General features: G+C 44.8%; 1 protein-coding gene across 5 annotated transcripts in view; it reads left to right on the top strand.

Moving 5' to 3' along the window:
- Positions 1–345: 345 nt before the first annotated feature.
- Positions 346–16,517, top strand: part of Ankrd13c (ankyrin repeat domain 13C) — a 72,926-nt gene continuing 56,754 nt past the window's right edge. Inside the window, exon 1 of one of the 5 annotated variants that reach the window (XM_004841455.4) lies at positions 346–1,067. In XM_004841455.4, the coding sequence (XP_004841512.1) occupies positions 671–1,067 (397 nt within the window). In that variant the 5' untranslated portion in view covers positions 346–670. The remainder of the gene's footprint in view (positions 1,068–16,517) is intronic. The other 4 variants (XM_013070964.3, XM_021255549.2, XM_021255550.2 and 1 more) reach the window with 4 other exon arrangements.

Genomic DNA, 16,517 nt, shown 5'->3' with positions numbered 1-16,517 from the left:
CGAAGGAGCTGCTCGGTAAATGTTTACGGTATCAAGGACCTGGGCGTCCCAGTGACGTCACTTCCGGCACGGCCTGGCGTCACCCGCGGAAGCCGCGAGGGTTTAAGGCGTTACATCGGTGTTTATAATGCGCACCAGGGGTCTCCAAGGCAGGCTAAGACTCCAGAGCGCCCACGGGGACCTCTGGGGCTGGGCCCTGTGGCTCCGAGACACCTCCTAAGGGAGGAAACACGCAGCTTCCGGGGCAGGAGGGAGCCTGGGCGCCCAGAGGCACCCGGAAAAGGGCGGCCGGGAGGGCGGGGCAGGAGCAGTTTATGTCTCGCGATGCTTCTTCCTCGCTCACTTGGCCGGGTAGTGTCGCGAGAGGAGCGCATGCAGGATGGCCGTGCCCTGGATTTCGTCCTGAGACGGCAGAGGCGACTGCGGGGACTAAGGCGGGCTGCGGCGGCGGCGGCGGCGACCGCAGTGTGGCGTCGCGGGCACCCGACCTCTAGTTCCCGGCGGCGAGGCGAGCGCCGGCTCCCCGAGCCGCGGGAGATGCGTGTGTCCCGGGCTCGCGGGGGCTCCGGGAGTCCATGCTGCGCGCCACGCTGCTGGCCGCCGCGCTAATCGCCTCCCGCCGCCGCAGCGAGCCTCCCGGGTCCCCTTCCTGCCCCCGGCGGCGGCGGCGATGACCGGGGAGAAGATCCGCTCGCTGCGCAGGGACCACAAGCCCAGCAAAGAGGAGGGGGACCTGCTAGAGCCCGGCGACGACGAGGCGGCGGCGGCCCTCGGCGGCGCCTTCACCGGGGGCCGGTTGGCCGCCGGCGGCAAGGGCGGCAAAGCCTACCACCGCATCTTCAGCAACCACCACCGGCTGCCGCTGAAGGCGGCCCCGGGCCCCGCCGGTGCCCCCGCCGCCCCCCAGTCCCCGGCCCTCCTCGCCGGCACCGGCCCCCTCGCCGTCGTCGCGGACGGAGGCAGCTGCCCCGCGCACTACCCGGTGCACGAGTGCGTCTTCAAGGGGGATGTGCGGAGACTGTCCTCCCTCATCCGCACGCACAACATCGGGCAGAAAGATAATCACGGTGAGGAGTGCCCCTCCATCCTTCCTTCCCCGAGCCAAGGTGTGCACCCCAGCCCCTGCCCGAGCAGGCTCCCCTCCATCTGGCCCGGTGCCTGTGCATCACGACCGATCCCGAATGCGTGCCGTGCTCGAGAGGCCGGTTCCTGTGGGTGCCCAAGCAGTGCTTCCTCCCGGCTCGCTTCAGAGTTGCCTGCGGACAGCTGTTGTGTTTATCTTGGAGCCGGGCCTTCAATATACTGCTTCGTGCCTGGCCCAGATTTTTAGGTTGCCTCATCCTACCTGCTCTTCTTACTTTATTTATGGAACTTTTCCTCCTGGCCACCTTCAGATCTTTATTTGAACAACCCCCCCCCCCCCCCCCAGCAGATCCCATCCCACCTCGGAGGCACCTGGCTGTGACTTCCCCCTGCCCTCAGGATAGCCTTCTTGTTTGTGTGCTGTTAGGAAGCTTGGAACCCTTGGGTTTCTGAAAGCCACACAGCAGAAATTTGTTGCCATTTGATTCCTGAACTTAATTAAAATGACCTCTCAGAAGCTGTTTTGTTGGGCTGTTTTAGGTAGATAATTGCCAGTAATCTCATCTTGATGACTAACAATAGCATTGTGATTTTTCTTGATAACTTCATCACCAAGGTATTTGAGGAAGTGTAGGTAGGAGGCTTGAAGGACTCATTTGCCTTGTGTTAGCTGAGTTCTTTCAGCTTATTTAGTTCAGAGAATAACGTGACTGAGTTGACTTTTAAGCAGTGGTAAATATGTACAGTGGACTCTCAAGTTAGGACCGGCCTGACATACGAACAACTTGGGTTAATTAGGTTAAGGGAGGATTCATCTGCCTCTTGTTACCTATAGCATGTACTCAGGTAAACATTCAGATCTCCACTGTAGCGACGTAGTTATGAACCAATCAAGTTCGTAAGTCAAGGGTCGACTGTGTTTACTTCTTTCGTGGTGTGGGGATTGAACCCTGGGCTGTGAGCGACAGGTTTGTTAATGAAAGCTAATGTAATGTGTTTCTAACATTTATTAAATAGGCTATTGCAAGCTGAGCTCAAACATTGTTAAGTTGTTAAGAGCTCTTTTAACTTGGTGCATGACACTCATGTTCGCTTAGAATTCGCTTAGGATTGTTGGATCATACGATATTTCTCAATTCCTTGCCCAGAAAGATACAGCACTTTAACCAAATACTTGCCTGTGGAATAAGCTCCCATAATTCTGTTGAATTCTAGTCCCCTTATCTAAAATTAGGATAAAAATTGAAATTAAAAAAGCATATTTTCTCTTCTGTGGTTCACAAACAACTGCACTTTCTTTCTGAATTTACAGTATTATAAATGTAATAATATCACCTGTATTACTTATAAATCATGACCCGAAAAACAGTATCTTAAAGCTACCCCTAGGTTTTTGTCCCTACATTTATCACTTACCAATGTAACAAGTGTAATATTGCTTGCTCTGATGTATTCTAACCTTTTGGGAAACAGTTGTCAAAGGCCCCTCAGTTTATGAGTCAATTACTAGGAAGTTTTTCAGATTTGGTCTGCATATGCATTGTACTTTTTCAATGGACATTTCTTTAAATTTTTTTTTTTTTTTTTTTGCAAGGATTGAGCCCAGGACCTTTTCACTGAGATACATTCCTAACCTTTTAAAAATGTTTTTTTGGTTTTGTAAGACATGGTCTTGCTATGTAGTTCAGGCTGGCCTTGAACTCACTCTGTAGCCCAGGCTGGTGATCCTCCTGCATCAGCCTCCTGAGTGCTGGGATTACAGGTTTGTGCCCCCACTCTGGGCTGCCATTGCCTTTTAAGTTTAATTCTGTTACCTTGAGATAGCTCAGAAAACACAAAAAGTTCCTTTTGAGAGTTAACTCCTTCAAGAGAGGAGATGTACCATTAACCAGAAGCCCCGAATTGCAGGATTGTCAGGCCTCTTTAATCCAGTTTTCTGGAAGATCTTGCTAAAGGGAGCCTTTAAATGCTTCCCCGGGCTGCTCAAGTTGTTTCCACAGGGAAGCTTTCTGTTTTAGTTTACCTACCTTTGTAGCGTTGTTCCTGGTGACTCTCACACCTGTGAGAAGTGGGTTGTGTCCCTCTGTCCCTTCATCCTCCTCATCTGGGAGAGTCACTTAATGTTCTGCTTCTTTTTAATCTTGTTTTCCATGATACTTTCAGTAACTTTCCGTGTTACATTACTGAATTATTATTATGGCTCTTGATATTTTACTAATTGAGATGCTTTACTTAGATTTTAAGGGTATTTTTTCTTTAAAATTATAAAAGGTAGGTACCTTTCAAATTGCTCAAAGGAAAACAAGCTGTGTGTTGTCTTGGATTGCTGTACCGTGATAGGTGTGTGGCAGAATCACACTCACACAGGTTTGTAGTGGAGCCGAGCAAGTGCACCATGTGCGCCCGCCCCGGCCGCCACAGCGTGGGCTGAGGACAGTGACGTCTCTGTCGCCAGCACTGTGCTGACTGTGTGCATTGTCACATTTCATCCCTACGGCAGCCCTGCAGAGCAGATAGTTTATTCTCATTTTTAGGTAAGAGAAGTGAACACCAGAGAGACAGGGACACTCAAGTTATGTGCTTAGTATGAGTCTCAAAGCTAGAAGGGAAAAACTAATAGCCAGACTCCGAGGCCCAGGACCAGCCTCTGTGAATGTTTTGTCCATTGAAACCCACCATATTGCGAGGAAGTCTGTTCTCATAATGGTGTTTTAAGTCATAGCCCACAAAGTTCTCTAATGAACCATCATATAACACTCTCGGGGGGCTGGTGGAGAGGCTCTGGAATTGGGCAGCTCTCCGAGCTCCTCTGTGCAACTCAGATCTGTTTGTTTTCCGGGCAGTGTCACAGGGAAATGGGCTCTTCCATCCCATCCACACCAGAGCCCTTTGGATATTTGAAAAGAGCTATCAGAGTCCTCTTGTCTTCAGGTTAAACGTTAAACATCCCTAACTTCTATATCCATACCTCATAGGACCTTTTTTTGTTTGTTTTTTAAGACAAGGTCTCTCTGTAGCCCAGGCTCGCCTTGAACTCACTGTGTACCTGGGATTACAGGCATGCGCCACTGGTTTATAAAATGTTTTAAATGATTCTTGAAGCATAGTAAACATGATACAAGCATGTCAAATAAGTGAATAAAATTTTATTTCTTATATTGGCCATTATTCTGCTCTTCTATGTAATCAACTTTTTTCTTTTCCTTTTTTTTTGAGACAGGGTCTCACTATTCAGTTCTTGAATTCACTGGCCTGAAACTCACTGGCCTGAATTCTCCTGAATTCACCTGCCTCAGCCTTCAGAGCTGGGACAACAGGTGTGCAACACCACACCCAGCTAATCCAGGAATGAGTGAGAACAGGCAGTATTTGACCTCTTCCTGGTTTATTTTGCTCAAATTTCATCCATGTTGCCACAAGTGACAGGGTTTATCTTTTTCTGTGGCTGCATAATCTACCACACACAGACACACACACCCTCGCACGTGTATGTGTGTGTGTATGTGTATCAGTTTTAAAATCCATTCATCTGTCAGTAGACATCTTGGTTGATTCCATGTCCTTTCTTGTGAATGGTGCGGCAGTAAGCGTGGTTGTGCACATGCCTCTTTGATAAATGATTTTTCTTTGCTTTGCATGTATGCCCTGTAGAGGGATTGTTGGATCATACGATATTTCTGTTTTCAGCTTTTTGAAGAAGCTCAATATTTTTTCCATAGTGATTGTGCTTATTACATTCCTACCAGCAGTGTGTAAGAATTGCCCTTTCTCTGCATTCTTACCAGCATCTGTTAGTTTTTGTCTCTTTTGGATAATAGTCATTCTAACTAGGGTGAAAGATTTTTTTTTTTGGTATTAATCCATTAATGGGTTTAGTGTGACTTTAAATTTACTACTTGAAATTTGAAATCTTTTTTTCATGTTTCCATTTGTATTTGTTTCCAAATATTAAAAAAGTCAAGATTCTTAGTCATCTCAAATGGGACTGTGCACAGTGCTTCGTTTGTACAGCAGTCATTTCTCTCCTTCAGTTTTTTGCTGTACAGTGGTATGACTGATGGAAAACTGGTGTCCTGGGCTTGGTTGGGAAGCATCATCTCCGTACAGAAACATGCAGGGCACTTGCTATTTTGTCTGCAAATCAGTTTACAGTAACTGTTTATTTTCTGTTTCTGTAGGAGGCACATGGACCTGAAATTTAGCTGCCCAATTTTAGTGAAATTTAAAATTTTGATGTCTAATTATGACACACAGAAATAGAGGTATCCATGTAAAAGGTTTCAATGTTTTCTCTAATTCTTGAGTATACAGGAAGCCAGGCATAGTTGTGCACGCCTATAATCCCAGCACTTGGGAGGCCGAGGCAGGAGGATTGCTGCAGGTTCGAGTCCAGCCTGGGCTATGTGGTGAGTTCAAGGCCAGCTGGATTACATAGTGCAACCCTGTTTCCAAAAAACAAGTAGTATACAGGGATCCTGAAACTCAGCATTCACAAACTGGTGGTATAGAGAAAAGAATATAGGTTTTAGAGCCATGAGTCTCCCTTTTTCTAGATAGGTAGTTTTGGAAATGTTTCCCCGCCTGTGGAGTGGGGCTGTTCTTCTCACAGGGTTCCTGGTGAATGGAATGGGGTGAGGAGTGAGGGTACAGCAGGTGCCTGCACGTGCAGTGTCTGCCCCTTCAGTGCCGGCCTTAGGGTGATGATTTGCGTACTTTAAAACTTGCTCTTCATGCTACTGAAATGTTTTCCACTTACTTGACCGAACAAGATTCAGTTTGTTCACTTAGAGTCAAGACGTCCAATTTGAGATTAATGGCAGCTGTTAGCACCCTCGGGCAGCCGGTGAGCAGGTTCCACAGCATTGAGCAGAGGGCTGGGTGACACTGACTGCCGGTCAGTGGGCGGCAGGTAACTGGGATCCGAGGCCAGTCTCCTGTGCCCGAAGCTGATAGCAGGATTCCTTGGATCTGGGTAACCATGGTGACGTCGCCCCCCCCCGCCCCCCCCCGTGGCTGCTTAAAACATGGACTCAGCGCAGCTTGGCATGTGGCGTCTTTGGTGGTGGTATTTCTGATTCTGTTCTCACTTGTAGTGAGATGGGATTGTTGGACACAGTCATTCCTGGCTCGCACATCTTTTGATAATGTGGTTAGTGATGTGGACTTGCAATGGAAAGTTTTATTTGCAGCTTCAGTAGGTACTGATGTGTTATTTCTGTGTGTTCTTAGAGGATTTAATAAAAGTCATTGTCTAAAAGCGTGAATACCTGGATCTCTTCACCCAGGCCCTCTGTCTAGACTCTGGTGGGTTCTCCTTCATTTCCTTTTGAATACGTTACATTCTCATCCTGTAAAATGCTAAAAATAGTCTCTCTTGGTGGCTGTGAGGGGCGATGGGGAGTTAATGGATCGCTGGAATCCTGGAAATGTGTGTTCCCTCTGTTATTTTACAGAGAATACATTGTAGAGGATAAAGTTTTCCCAGCGTCTCTGTAGCTAGCCACCCAGGTCCCCTTCTTGGCAGGAACTGTTGTTACCAGTTCCTTACTTTTCTTCCTTTACCATTTAGAGCATAGTATTTTTTTTTGCTCTGAAAGAGATGTAAACTGTTACCTTTAATACTATTAGAACAAAAATACTCAGTAGTTTAAGTATCTTTGTTTACTGCCAAATTTATCTCTCAACTTTTCCTTTGAGTTCCTCTCTAGACTTTTCTTTTGAGTTCTGTATTTTATATTCATCTCTACTGCAGAATATCAGATTTTAAAATAAACCTAATTGAGGTTTTTTCCTTCCTTCTTCCTTTTCTTCTGTGTGGCTGCCAAGTCTTATTTTGTTTTGGGGTTTTTTTGAGACTGGATATCACTGTGTAGTGCAGGCTGTCCGGGAACTCACTGTAGCCCAGGCTGGCCTTGGACTCGAACACCTCCTGCCTCAGCCTCCCGAGTGCTGCGAGTACAGGCTGTGACCCCACTGCTATCACTTTGGGACCAAGCAGTTTTTATTCTCTTTCCCTGGAATACGGTGTCAGACTCACAGTGGATCTCCCTCCATATGTTGTCCTCCAGCGTCCTCCAGCCTGTTCTGCCTGAGTAAAGGGACTACAGCAAACGCAAAAGCCAATTTGTAGGGCCCCGGGATTTAGCTCAGTGGTTCCTCTGTCTGCCTTGCAGGCACAAGGACCTGGAAAAAAAACAATTTGTATCAGCTGCTTCTTGCCTGAGATTCTGCTAAACCTTCCTCACTTGAAAGGCCAGCTCCTTACTGTCGACCCTGTAGACCCAGACTTGCATCTTCTCTAACCTAATCTTGTGCAGATCTCACCCTTACTGTTTTGACCCTACTTGTTTTCTTTCAGTTCCGTGAATGCCAGGTTACTTCTGGCCTCTGTCTGCAGTGCTTTTCATTCTTAGATTTCTTGCCTTCTATTTACCTTTTAGATCTCATTTAGAACATCTGTAGAAAGAGTTTTCGACTGTAGAATCAAAAGTATGTCTCCCTTGATTTTTTTTTTTTTTTTTTTTTGTACAAGGGATCAAACTCGGGTCCTTGCGCTGGCGAGGCAGGTCGTGGGACTACTGAGCTAAATCCCTGGCCCTCCCTTGATTATTTTCAGTATTAACCTTTTGTTCTGGTGTTCTTAATCACTTAACACCCTCTACTTTGCCTCATTTTATATTTTTCTACTCTTTTTGAGTATAAGCTTCACGGGTAGGAATTAGTTTTAGCTTGTTGATGGTCAGATCTCTAGTGTTCGGCACCAACCTGAGTATGTAGTAATGGTCAGGTAAGGTAATATTTATTGAGTGAAAATGAATGGCTCTGATTTCTGGGTAAGATGAAAGAAATAATGGAACTTAGAAACAGCTGTCCTGGCTTTCCATAATAAAATAGAGTAATTATTCTAGAACCAAGTAAACTGTATCATGAAAATTCTAAGTATGCGATACGTGTGGAAGTTACATAGGTGAGTGACAGGTTCTGTTACGGAAGCCAGGCCCTTGCTTATTGGGAAGGCTCTGCAGACCTGTAGTTAAGGGAACGATGGTGACTGCTTTCAGCTATACCTCTTGTCTGCACACAGCCACGAGCTGCTCACAGTGATCGGCATCTGGGTGCCAGGGAAGCTCTATCTGTCTGCGCCCACCTCTGACTAGGGGACGGGGAGGGAGCTTGTGACGTCGGAAACAGACGTCAGGAGCAGTGCATGCCTTAGTGCGAGCGACTTCCTTTTGGTTTGTTAATATCTTGTACTCATTAACAGTGGAAAAAAATAAGGCTATTTCTGGTAACTTGCTTCACAGAAGTTAGCGCTCACCTGGGCCATGATTCTTGAAGCATAACAAGAGGCTCCGTCCAGTGGCCTTTGTGAAGAACACTTGCCTGTTTCTTTGAGATGGGCTCGCTGTGTAGTTCAGACCAGCCTTGAACTCACTGTACAGCCCAGACTGCCCTCAAACTCGTGGTGATCCTCCTGCCTCAGCCTTTCAAGCCAAAGCATGCTTTTTGCAACATTCTTAGATCTTTAGTTGTTGTGCAGCAGCTGCTCACTCTGCCACCCGTTGTGCTTCTCTTCATAGAGTACTAGAATGGAGCTTCCTACGGAAGTGCTGTAATTGAGAAGACTTTCTGCTGTGCATCCTTAGAGTAAACGGAGAAGAATAATGTGCTTGTCCCTTTCTTCTGTTAGACCTGGTTAACTCTTCATTCCAGGGTGGATGAGGAGAAAATAAAGTCCCTTTGGGGATCAGTGGAAATACTGATTATGAGAGAAGGAGCTTGTTTCTGAAGGTACTGCTGAGAACACTGCCAGAAGCAGAAGACTTAGCAATACCTTTGTTTTTCAGTAACAAAAGCATGTTTTGCTTTGCTAAATCTGTTGTATGATGATGTGCAGAAAATGGGCCAAACTAAGAGCCTGTGGAAAGTTTTAAAAAATATGGTCACTTTTAAAAAATGTAAATTAAGCACAGAAATGTCTTCGCAGCATAGGAAAGTTGAGTGAGTGATGTAGAAAATGCATTTGAAAAGAAGGAGTAGACCGAATAAATGAAAGATACGGGACGAAGTCTCTTTGGGTGTAGCTCTGGACATGCATTTCCAGAGAATGAGATGGACAGCTGGATCAGAGTAGATATGTAAAGATACAGAGGAAGAAAACTCCCTTGATCTAAAATTAGAGGTAATTCCAAAGGTGGACAGATTGCATGTATTTCAGGGAAAATAATGCAAAGATGCTTTTTTTTTACCCTTTTTAATAAGATTTTTATTTTTAATTTGGAAACATTTTAAAACTGCAGTAAAATTGCAGCGGTCCAGTGAACGATATATCCTTCACCAGTTTTCATTATTTTTCTTTCGGTTTTTTGAAACAGGGTCTCACTATGTAGCCAGGCTGGCCTTGAACTCACAGCAGTCCTCCTGGCTCAGCCTCTTGAGTGCTGGGATCGAAGGCGTGCCTCACCACACCTGGCCCTTTACCAGTTTTCAACACTATCTTGTACATGTACATGGCACACACATACCCACTACGTCCATGTTCTAACATCTGTGGACTCAACCAAGTACAGATTGCAAATATGCAGAAGAAAAATATTGTGCCTGAACTGGATAGGCATGGACTTCTTTCTCATCATCACTCCCTGACATCAATGTGATTGTGTATATGGCACTTGCATCAGGTTACTGTACGTAATCTGGAGGTGATTTAACACACACAGGAGGGTGTGTGGGGACTATAAGCAGTTGCCAAACCATTTTATAAAAGGGACCGAGGAATGACTGTGTAACTATGGCTTATTTACTTTCTGAAACTTGAGAATAAGTTGAAAACATCGTGTCAGTTTACCCTAAACACAGCAACATTTTCCTATATAAACAAAGTGATCAGAATATTTAGTATTGATAGAATTGTATTACTTAATAGCCTGCCATTCAGGTTTCAACAAACATCCTTCATAGTATCCTTTATTGTTGTTTGATGCAAGATTGAATCAAGAATCATGCTTTGCATTTTTCTCTGTGGGTTAAATTTTAAAATTAAATTTATTTTAAACTGATACATGAAAATTGTACATATTAATGGGGTCCATGTGATGTTTAAGAGATTCTTTTTTTTTCGGTACCGGGGATCGAACTCGGGTCTTTGCGCTTGAGTAGCAGGCATTGAAACCACTGAGCTAAATCCCCGGCCCTTCCTCATGTTTTTTTGAGAGGAAATAAAAATGATTTTTTTTTTTTTACTGTATTTGATAAATATGGTTTCTAAATGCTTTTTTAAAAGTGGTGATTTGCTTCAAATAGAATTTGACTTGGGGCTGGGGATTGAGTTCAGTGGTTCCGCCACCTGCCTCGAAAGTGCAAGGACCCGAGTTTGATCCCCGGTACCAAAAAAAAAAAATTGACTTGTACCTGGCTACATTCTGTATCACAGAAGAATGAAGATAGTTCAACTAGTGTGTAGTTCAGTGGTAGCACATGCGGCTGGTCCATAGGAGGCCGGGTCCAGCTCCCGGAACAGTGAGAAAGCACCTGCCGAAGGGAGGAGAGAAGCAGAAGCACTTAGACAAAGGGAGAACGCAGAGGATCACGGCCGGGGAGCTCAGCAGTCCCGGACTGGGTCAGCAATGCCCGTGCAGTTGGTCTCCGTAGAAACGCGGCAAGGCTGCCCGAAGGCTTGTGTTCTTGTAGCTGCAGAGGATCACGCAGGGGCTGCATGAGCGTGGCTGGTCCCGAGCTCCGGCAGTGTTGTCAGGACGTCTTCGCCTCTCGGACCTGCTCTTCTGTGGAGTTTTATCCTTTCCTCCAGTTGGGCTCCATGTGCATCGGTGTTCCAGCCTCTGCTTTTGTTCTGTGTTGTATAATTTTTTTGCGGTGAGGGGGCTGTCTTTCCTATCACGGATGTTCACCAGCATCCCTTCTGCCTTCTAGATGCCATTGGCACCCCCGCTTCCCAGTTCTGAGAACAACGACGTTTCCTCCAGAGGTTGCCACATGGCCCCTGGGAGACAGCTGCTCCTGGACAGAAACCCCGATCGAGCGGTGTGGCGCCCACACCGAGTGCAGCCTGACCCTGACCATTAGGGCGCCGAGCTTCCAGCGGCGACAGACAGACTTTCCAGGCTTTCGCCTCCTCCCCGCCCCACCCCAGTTTAGTGTCAGAAAATGACCTTGAACCAGGTGGGAGTCGCTCCCTTCCTGGAAAAATTTTCTGGCCCGGTATGAGACAGATTGGGTTTGAGTCTTGTCCCCTCCTCGGCTCAAACACTTAAGGTAGTGGCTTGGCACTGAGAAAGGAGCAGGCTAAAATATGCATGGGCCCAAAATAATACCTGCCATGCCGATTTGAAAAGGGATTTCACAGGCACATCTGAAGGAGATTGGTAAAACAAGATTTTACTCAGGTCATTGGGAAAATGAATGGCAAGATTAATTGCTGATAACTTTTATCTCAAACTCACTTTTGTCTTAGTGCTAAGGGTATATTTGGATAGAAAATATAATCGTTAGTGCTTATGAATTATATTTTTATGCAGTAATAGTATCATGGAATAGGAAACAAAGTATCCCATAAAATCGAACTAGAGTTTCTGTTTCCGGTGGCCGTGGCGGATAATCAGGAGCGGGTGAGTGCAGTGTTGTGTCTGGAGGGGGCCGGAGGGACTGCCGGCGGGCGGGCAGGGTAGGACCTGTGCCGGCATCTGGCAGAAGATGGAACCTAAAGGCACGAGCCTAGGGGAGCCCAAAAGAAGCGGCTCCGATGCATTTTTGACAGTTTGAGTTAAAAGGGCAAAGTCGGAGGTTGGAGCCCAGCAGGGTATGGGAGAGCGCTCTTTGGACTGGAACTTGGCAGCGCTGCACCTCAGCTAAGCGAGACCTGAAAGTAAATCAGTTTCCGTGCAGACCCAGTACAGCTCAGTCTCTTCTGAGGCCCCGGAAACAGTGATCTGGAGTCTTAGAGCCTCAGCTGCCAGGAAAATCTCAAGTATTACTTTTTAGGCTTCACAGTTTCTGTACAGTTAAATACTATAGTGTATAAAGATTGCCGCATTATGACGAAACTGAAGAAACAACAGACAGACCTGCCGGTGCTCCCTTTGTTGTATTTATTACTAGAGGGGAACTGTGAATAACAATATTTATTGGTTTTTAGAAATATTAGACAGATTCAATGTTTTAGTTGAGAATCGGAAACTATAAGGATTGAGATCATAGATTTGAAAAAATCAAAGAGAAATTCTCAAATGGAAAAAATGCAAATTAAGAACTAAATAAATGGGCTCAGCAGCAGCCTAGAGCCTTGCAGAAGGTAGAACTCACGATCTAGGAAGTAAATCAGAAGAAAGTGATTATATTGTATAATGAAGGATGGGAAAGGAAGTTTTAACAAAGGAAAAACAAGCAGTAGAGAGGGAAAGAGAAGTTCTTTATTAACTGAACCTTGGGAGAGAAGAATATTTGGAAAGAAAACTGCTGAAAATTTTCCAGAATTCATGAAAGACAATAACCTCGCAATTCAAAAAGCCCAGCCTAGGCAGAATGAAGAGGAATCCACACCAGAATGGCTTGGCTGAAAAGTAGAGCAAATCTTAAAGGCAGCCAGGAAAAAAGTCATTCCTTTGAAAGAGGCAATGGAAAGACTTCGAACTTTTCAGCAACAAAAAGGATACAATAACACCATGTAGAATGTTGAAGAAAATACTAATTGAGCAAGAATGAACACCCAGTGCAAGATCCTTTAAGATTGAAGTTGCGGGCCGGGGATTTACCTTAAAGGTTTCTTCGCCTGCTGCGCAAGCGCAAGGACCCGAGTTCGATACCCGGTACCAAAAAAAAAAAAAAAAAAAAAAAAAAAAATTGAAGTTGCATAGACTACAAAAACCTGAGAGAATTTATTACTAAAAGAAGCACTGAAATATGTGCTTCTGGTAGAAAAAAAATGACTGGTGGAAGAGATGTAGGAAGGAATGAGCAGCAACAACAATGATAAAAGCTAAATGAATATTGCTTTTTAAGGCAAGCCCAGAAACTCATGGACAGTGTTAAGACAAATACGGTGCAAGCCATATCTGCCAATTGTACGTTTTCTAGTACCCATGGATAGAAAATAAATGAGTGCAATTACTTTTAATGGTATATAGGTGTACACACACTCGCGCGCGGATAGATCGAGTTTTATTTTTTGTCTTTTGCCGTGCTGGGGATTGACTCCACCTCACGCATGCTCAGCAAATGCGGTACCACTGAGCTACATCTCCACCCTTCAGTAATGTGTTTTATTCAACTCACTTGTCCAGAGGATTATTTATTTCAAGATCAGTATAAAATACTACTGGGGTGTCTTAACATTTTTATTTTCATACTAAGTCTTCAGGGTCCCACTGTGGCACATCTCAATTTGGAAGCCACATTTCAGAGATCGGCTTTTTTTGTGGTGCTGGGGATTGAGCATAAGCCTGGCACACACGCTAGGCAGGCGTTTGACCCCTGAGCCACACCTCAGGAGCATGAGATGCTCGGGAACCACATGGAACTGCTTTTAACTACTGAAAGAATGGGAAAATACACTGTGTACCTTGTCTCCAACACATGCAGAAACAAAATGGAGTAATAACAGTAGTCTAGGAGAGAGTTAAGAGGTGTGAACAGGACCCCGAGACAAGTAGAGAACACAAGCAGAGTGATAGATTGAGTCCTCAGTGTATCATTAATTACAGGAGACTTGACTGCATGCTCCAGTTAAAGGACAGGTTCTGTCATAATACACCCAGCCGCATGCAGTTGGAGACACAGCTGAGAACAATAGAGAAAAGGTGAAAGTGAAAGGATTGAAAATCATATTGTGTGCCAGTACCAATCAAAAAATATAATTGTAGGGCCAGGGAGTTCGATCCCCTGTACCAAACAAACAAAATATATGTAATTGTATTAATATGGGAATAGTTTTTAAATCAGGAAGATAGCAGGGTGTAGTGGTGCATAACTAATCTCAGCTGTGGGGGGAGGGTTGCTGGGAGTTCAAGGCCAGCCGGCACTACATAGGTCAGGGCCAGCCTGAACTACAAAGTGAGACCCTGCCTGAAAAAAAAAGGTAAAAGTGGATGCCTTCTAATGAAAAGGAGGTAAAAACTAAAATTAAAAACCAAGATATGTCATGTAAAGGTACAAGATCCCAATGATGAATGTAACTATTGTGTACCTAAAATGTATCAATAAACTAAATGGAAAAAAACCCCCCAAAATGACCACAAAGGTTTCAGGGGTCCCCCGTAATTGGCATTCATCCTGGTGAATCGCCTTCTCAGACCACTCAAAAAAAAGATTTAAAATTTGTACTTGATAACATGGCCTGAAAATACATTGAGTGAAAAGTGCTAAAATTACAAAAAAACACAGAAATCACCAGCCATAGTGGGGTGATTTTAACATTTTTATTGCAAAAGCCACCCCAAATTACTAAGGATGTAACATGAACTGGATGTAGTAGATTTACATGAAATTTGCGCAGTAACTGACAGAAGACTTACCAGGAATTGTAGTTAAGGTTTGCAAGGGAATAGATTTAATACAGGACACACAATTTGTAGGATTATTTCATAGTCACACAAAAAGTCAAATGCAGAGGAGGGCAAGAGATCTGTCCACGCGCAGAGTTCCAGCTGGGGCCTGGGCCCCATGGCAGTGTCCCATGCAAGCCTGTATGGAGGCTCTGCGCCGGGGAGAACCCCAAGTTCTAACCCAGACTGCCAGCTTGAGTGTTAGACCCCAACTCAGAGTAGAGAGGCTAGGTGTGTAGTTCAGTGTGAGGGCCTGGGTTCAGTACCCAGTTCCACAAAAACAAAAACCACCAAAAGGTGTGCCTTACCTAGTTAAACATTTGTGTTTGCAGCTCTTGCATAAGGTAGCACCGACTGCATTTTAATTACCAGGATTCCAAACTTGATGCTGTTAGGGTTGGTTGTACTTAAGTTCTTATTTCTTCATTCTCAAATGCCTCTTGGCTTTGCTTTGTTTCGAGGCAGGATCTTGCTCCATAGTTCAGTCTGGCCTTGACTCACTATGTGGCCAGGCCTCAGCCTTCCGAGTGCTGGCGTTACAGGCGCCATGGTGCCTGGCTACCTTTGCTGTATTTGAAGTGAAGTATTTGCTACAGGTCAATAAAGAAATACATGTCTTCCTGAGGTTTACAGGCCATGAAGGAGACTTGTTTACAGAAGACAGTAAGTACAGTTTAGGGTGAAATGCTGCAATACATAGATGAAGAGGGCATTGGGGTCAGAGCTGAGGGTCATCTGATTGCATAAGACAGATCAAGCAAAGATTCACCAGAGGGATGGTGTTTGAATTGAGCCGGAAGAGGGAAGAACTGTGTCAGGAAGGTGGAGAGGGAGGGAACATTTAGGAGGGGTTAGCAGTGTATGTAAAAGCTGGAGCCTGGCTTATTGGAGAATTTATTTAGTTTAAGTGAGAGATCAGGCAAGGAAAATGGAAGAAAGGAAGAAAAGAATTTACTTGAGGTTTTCATACTATGTTGAAGATGAAAAATTGAGTACGGATTTCTCATCTTTCACGTGGAAGAAGAGTATCGTGCAGTTGTCATTTAAAAATTATGCCAGTATAGCCTTAGAGAGGAGACTGAAACGGGTAGGACTGGAGGCAGGAGGGCTGTTAGGGTGTTGCTGCAGCTAAGTGGTAAGAGGGTGACTGTTTATACTGACAGGCAGCCCCGAGAACGAGAGGGAGGGACAGCCCCGTGTGAAGCTGCGCTTTTGGGCAGAGTAAGCTTTTGTTTCTGGGTCTGATTTGTGGACAAGTTTTATTTAACTTTCTGGATTACATTTTGTGTGGTAAATTATCACAGAATGTGAATGGAAACTTAGGAAGCTAAGTTTGTTTTTTGGGGAGGGTGTGCTGGGTTTTGAGACCAGTCTCACTGTAGTATAGGCTGACCTTTACTCAGGATCCTCCTGCCTCGGCCTCCTGAGGGTAGGGATTACAGGCCTGGCTGAGTTCAGTATTTCGTAAAGGAGGAAGGTGCCCTTTCTCTGGACCAGTCAGGTTGGGAATTGATACTTAGCCACGCTGATTTTTTTCTCTTACTACTAAGCTGATCCTTAGATGGTTCCTGATTTGTTATGAGTGGATGATTGTATTTAAAATTGTTCATAAGTGTGTTCACTTAGCGATTGAGTGGAACATGTTGGTCAGTAGTAGAAAAACTGCACTTTGTTGAGTCCTTGATTTAAAAAATTCAACTGAGAATTGAGGTCAGTTTTTTCATATCAAATTATTTTATTGTACATTTTAGATGTACATAATAACATTCATCATAGGGAATTTGTACCTGTACATTAAAAAGGAAAGTAGAAAAATTACTGACACAGAGTTTCTTTAGTGTCTTTGGGAAATAGGTAATGAGCTGACTAGCTTCACAT

Source organism: Heterocephalus glaber, unplaced genomic scaffold (genome assembly GCF_053883595.1).
Source record: "Heterocephalus glaber isolate CG9 unplaced genomic scaffold, H.glaber_assembly_v1.0 deba00001442, whole genome shotgun sequence".
NCBI lineage: Eukaryota > Metazoa > Chordata > Mammalia > Rodentia > Bathyergidae > Heterocephalus > Heterocephalus glaber.
The sequence above is the reverse complement of the archived record's forward strand: the minus strand, read 5'-3'. Positions and strand labels throughout refer to the sequence as shown.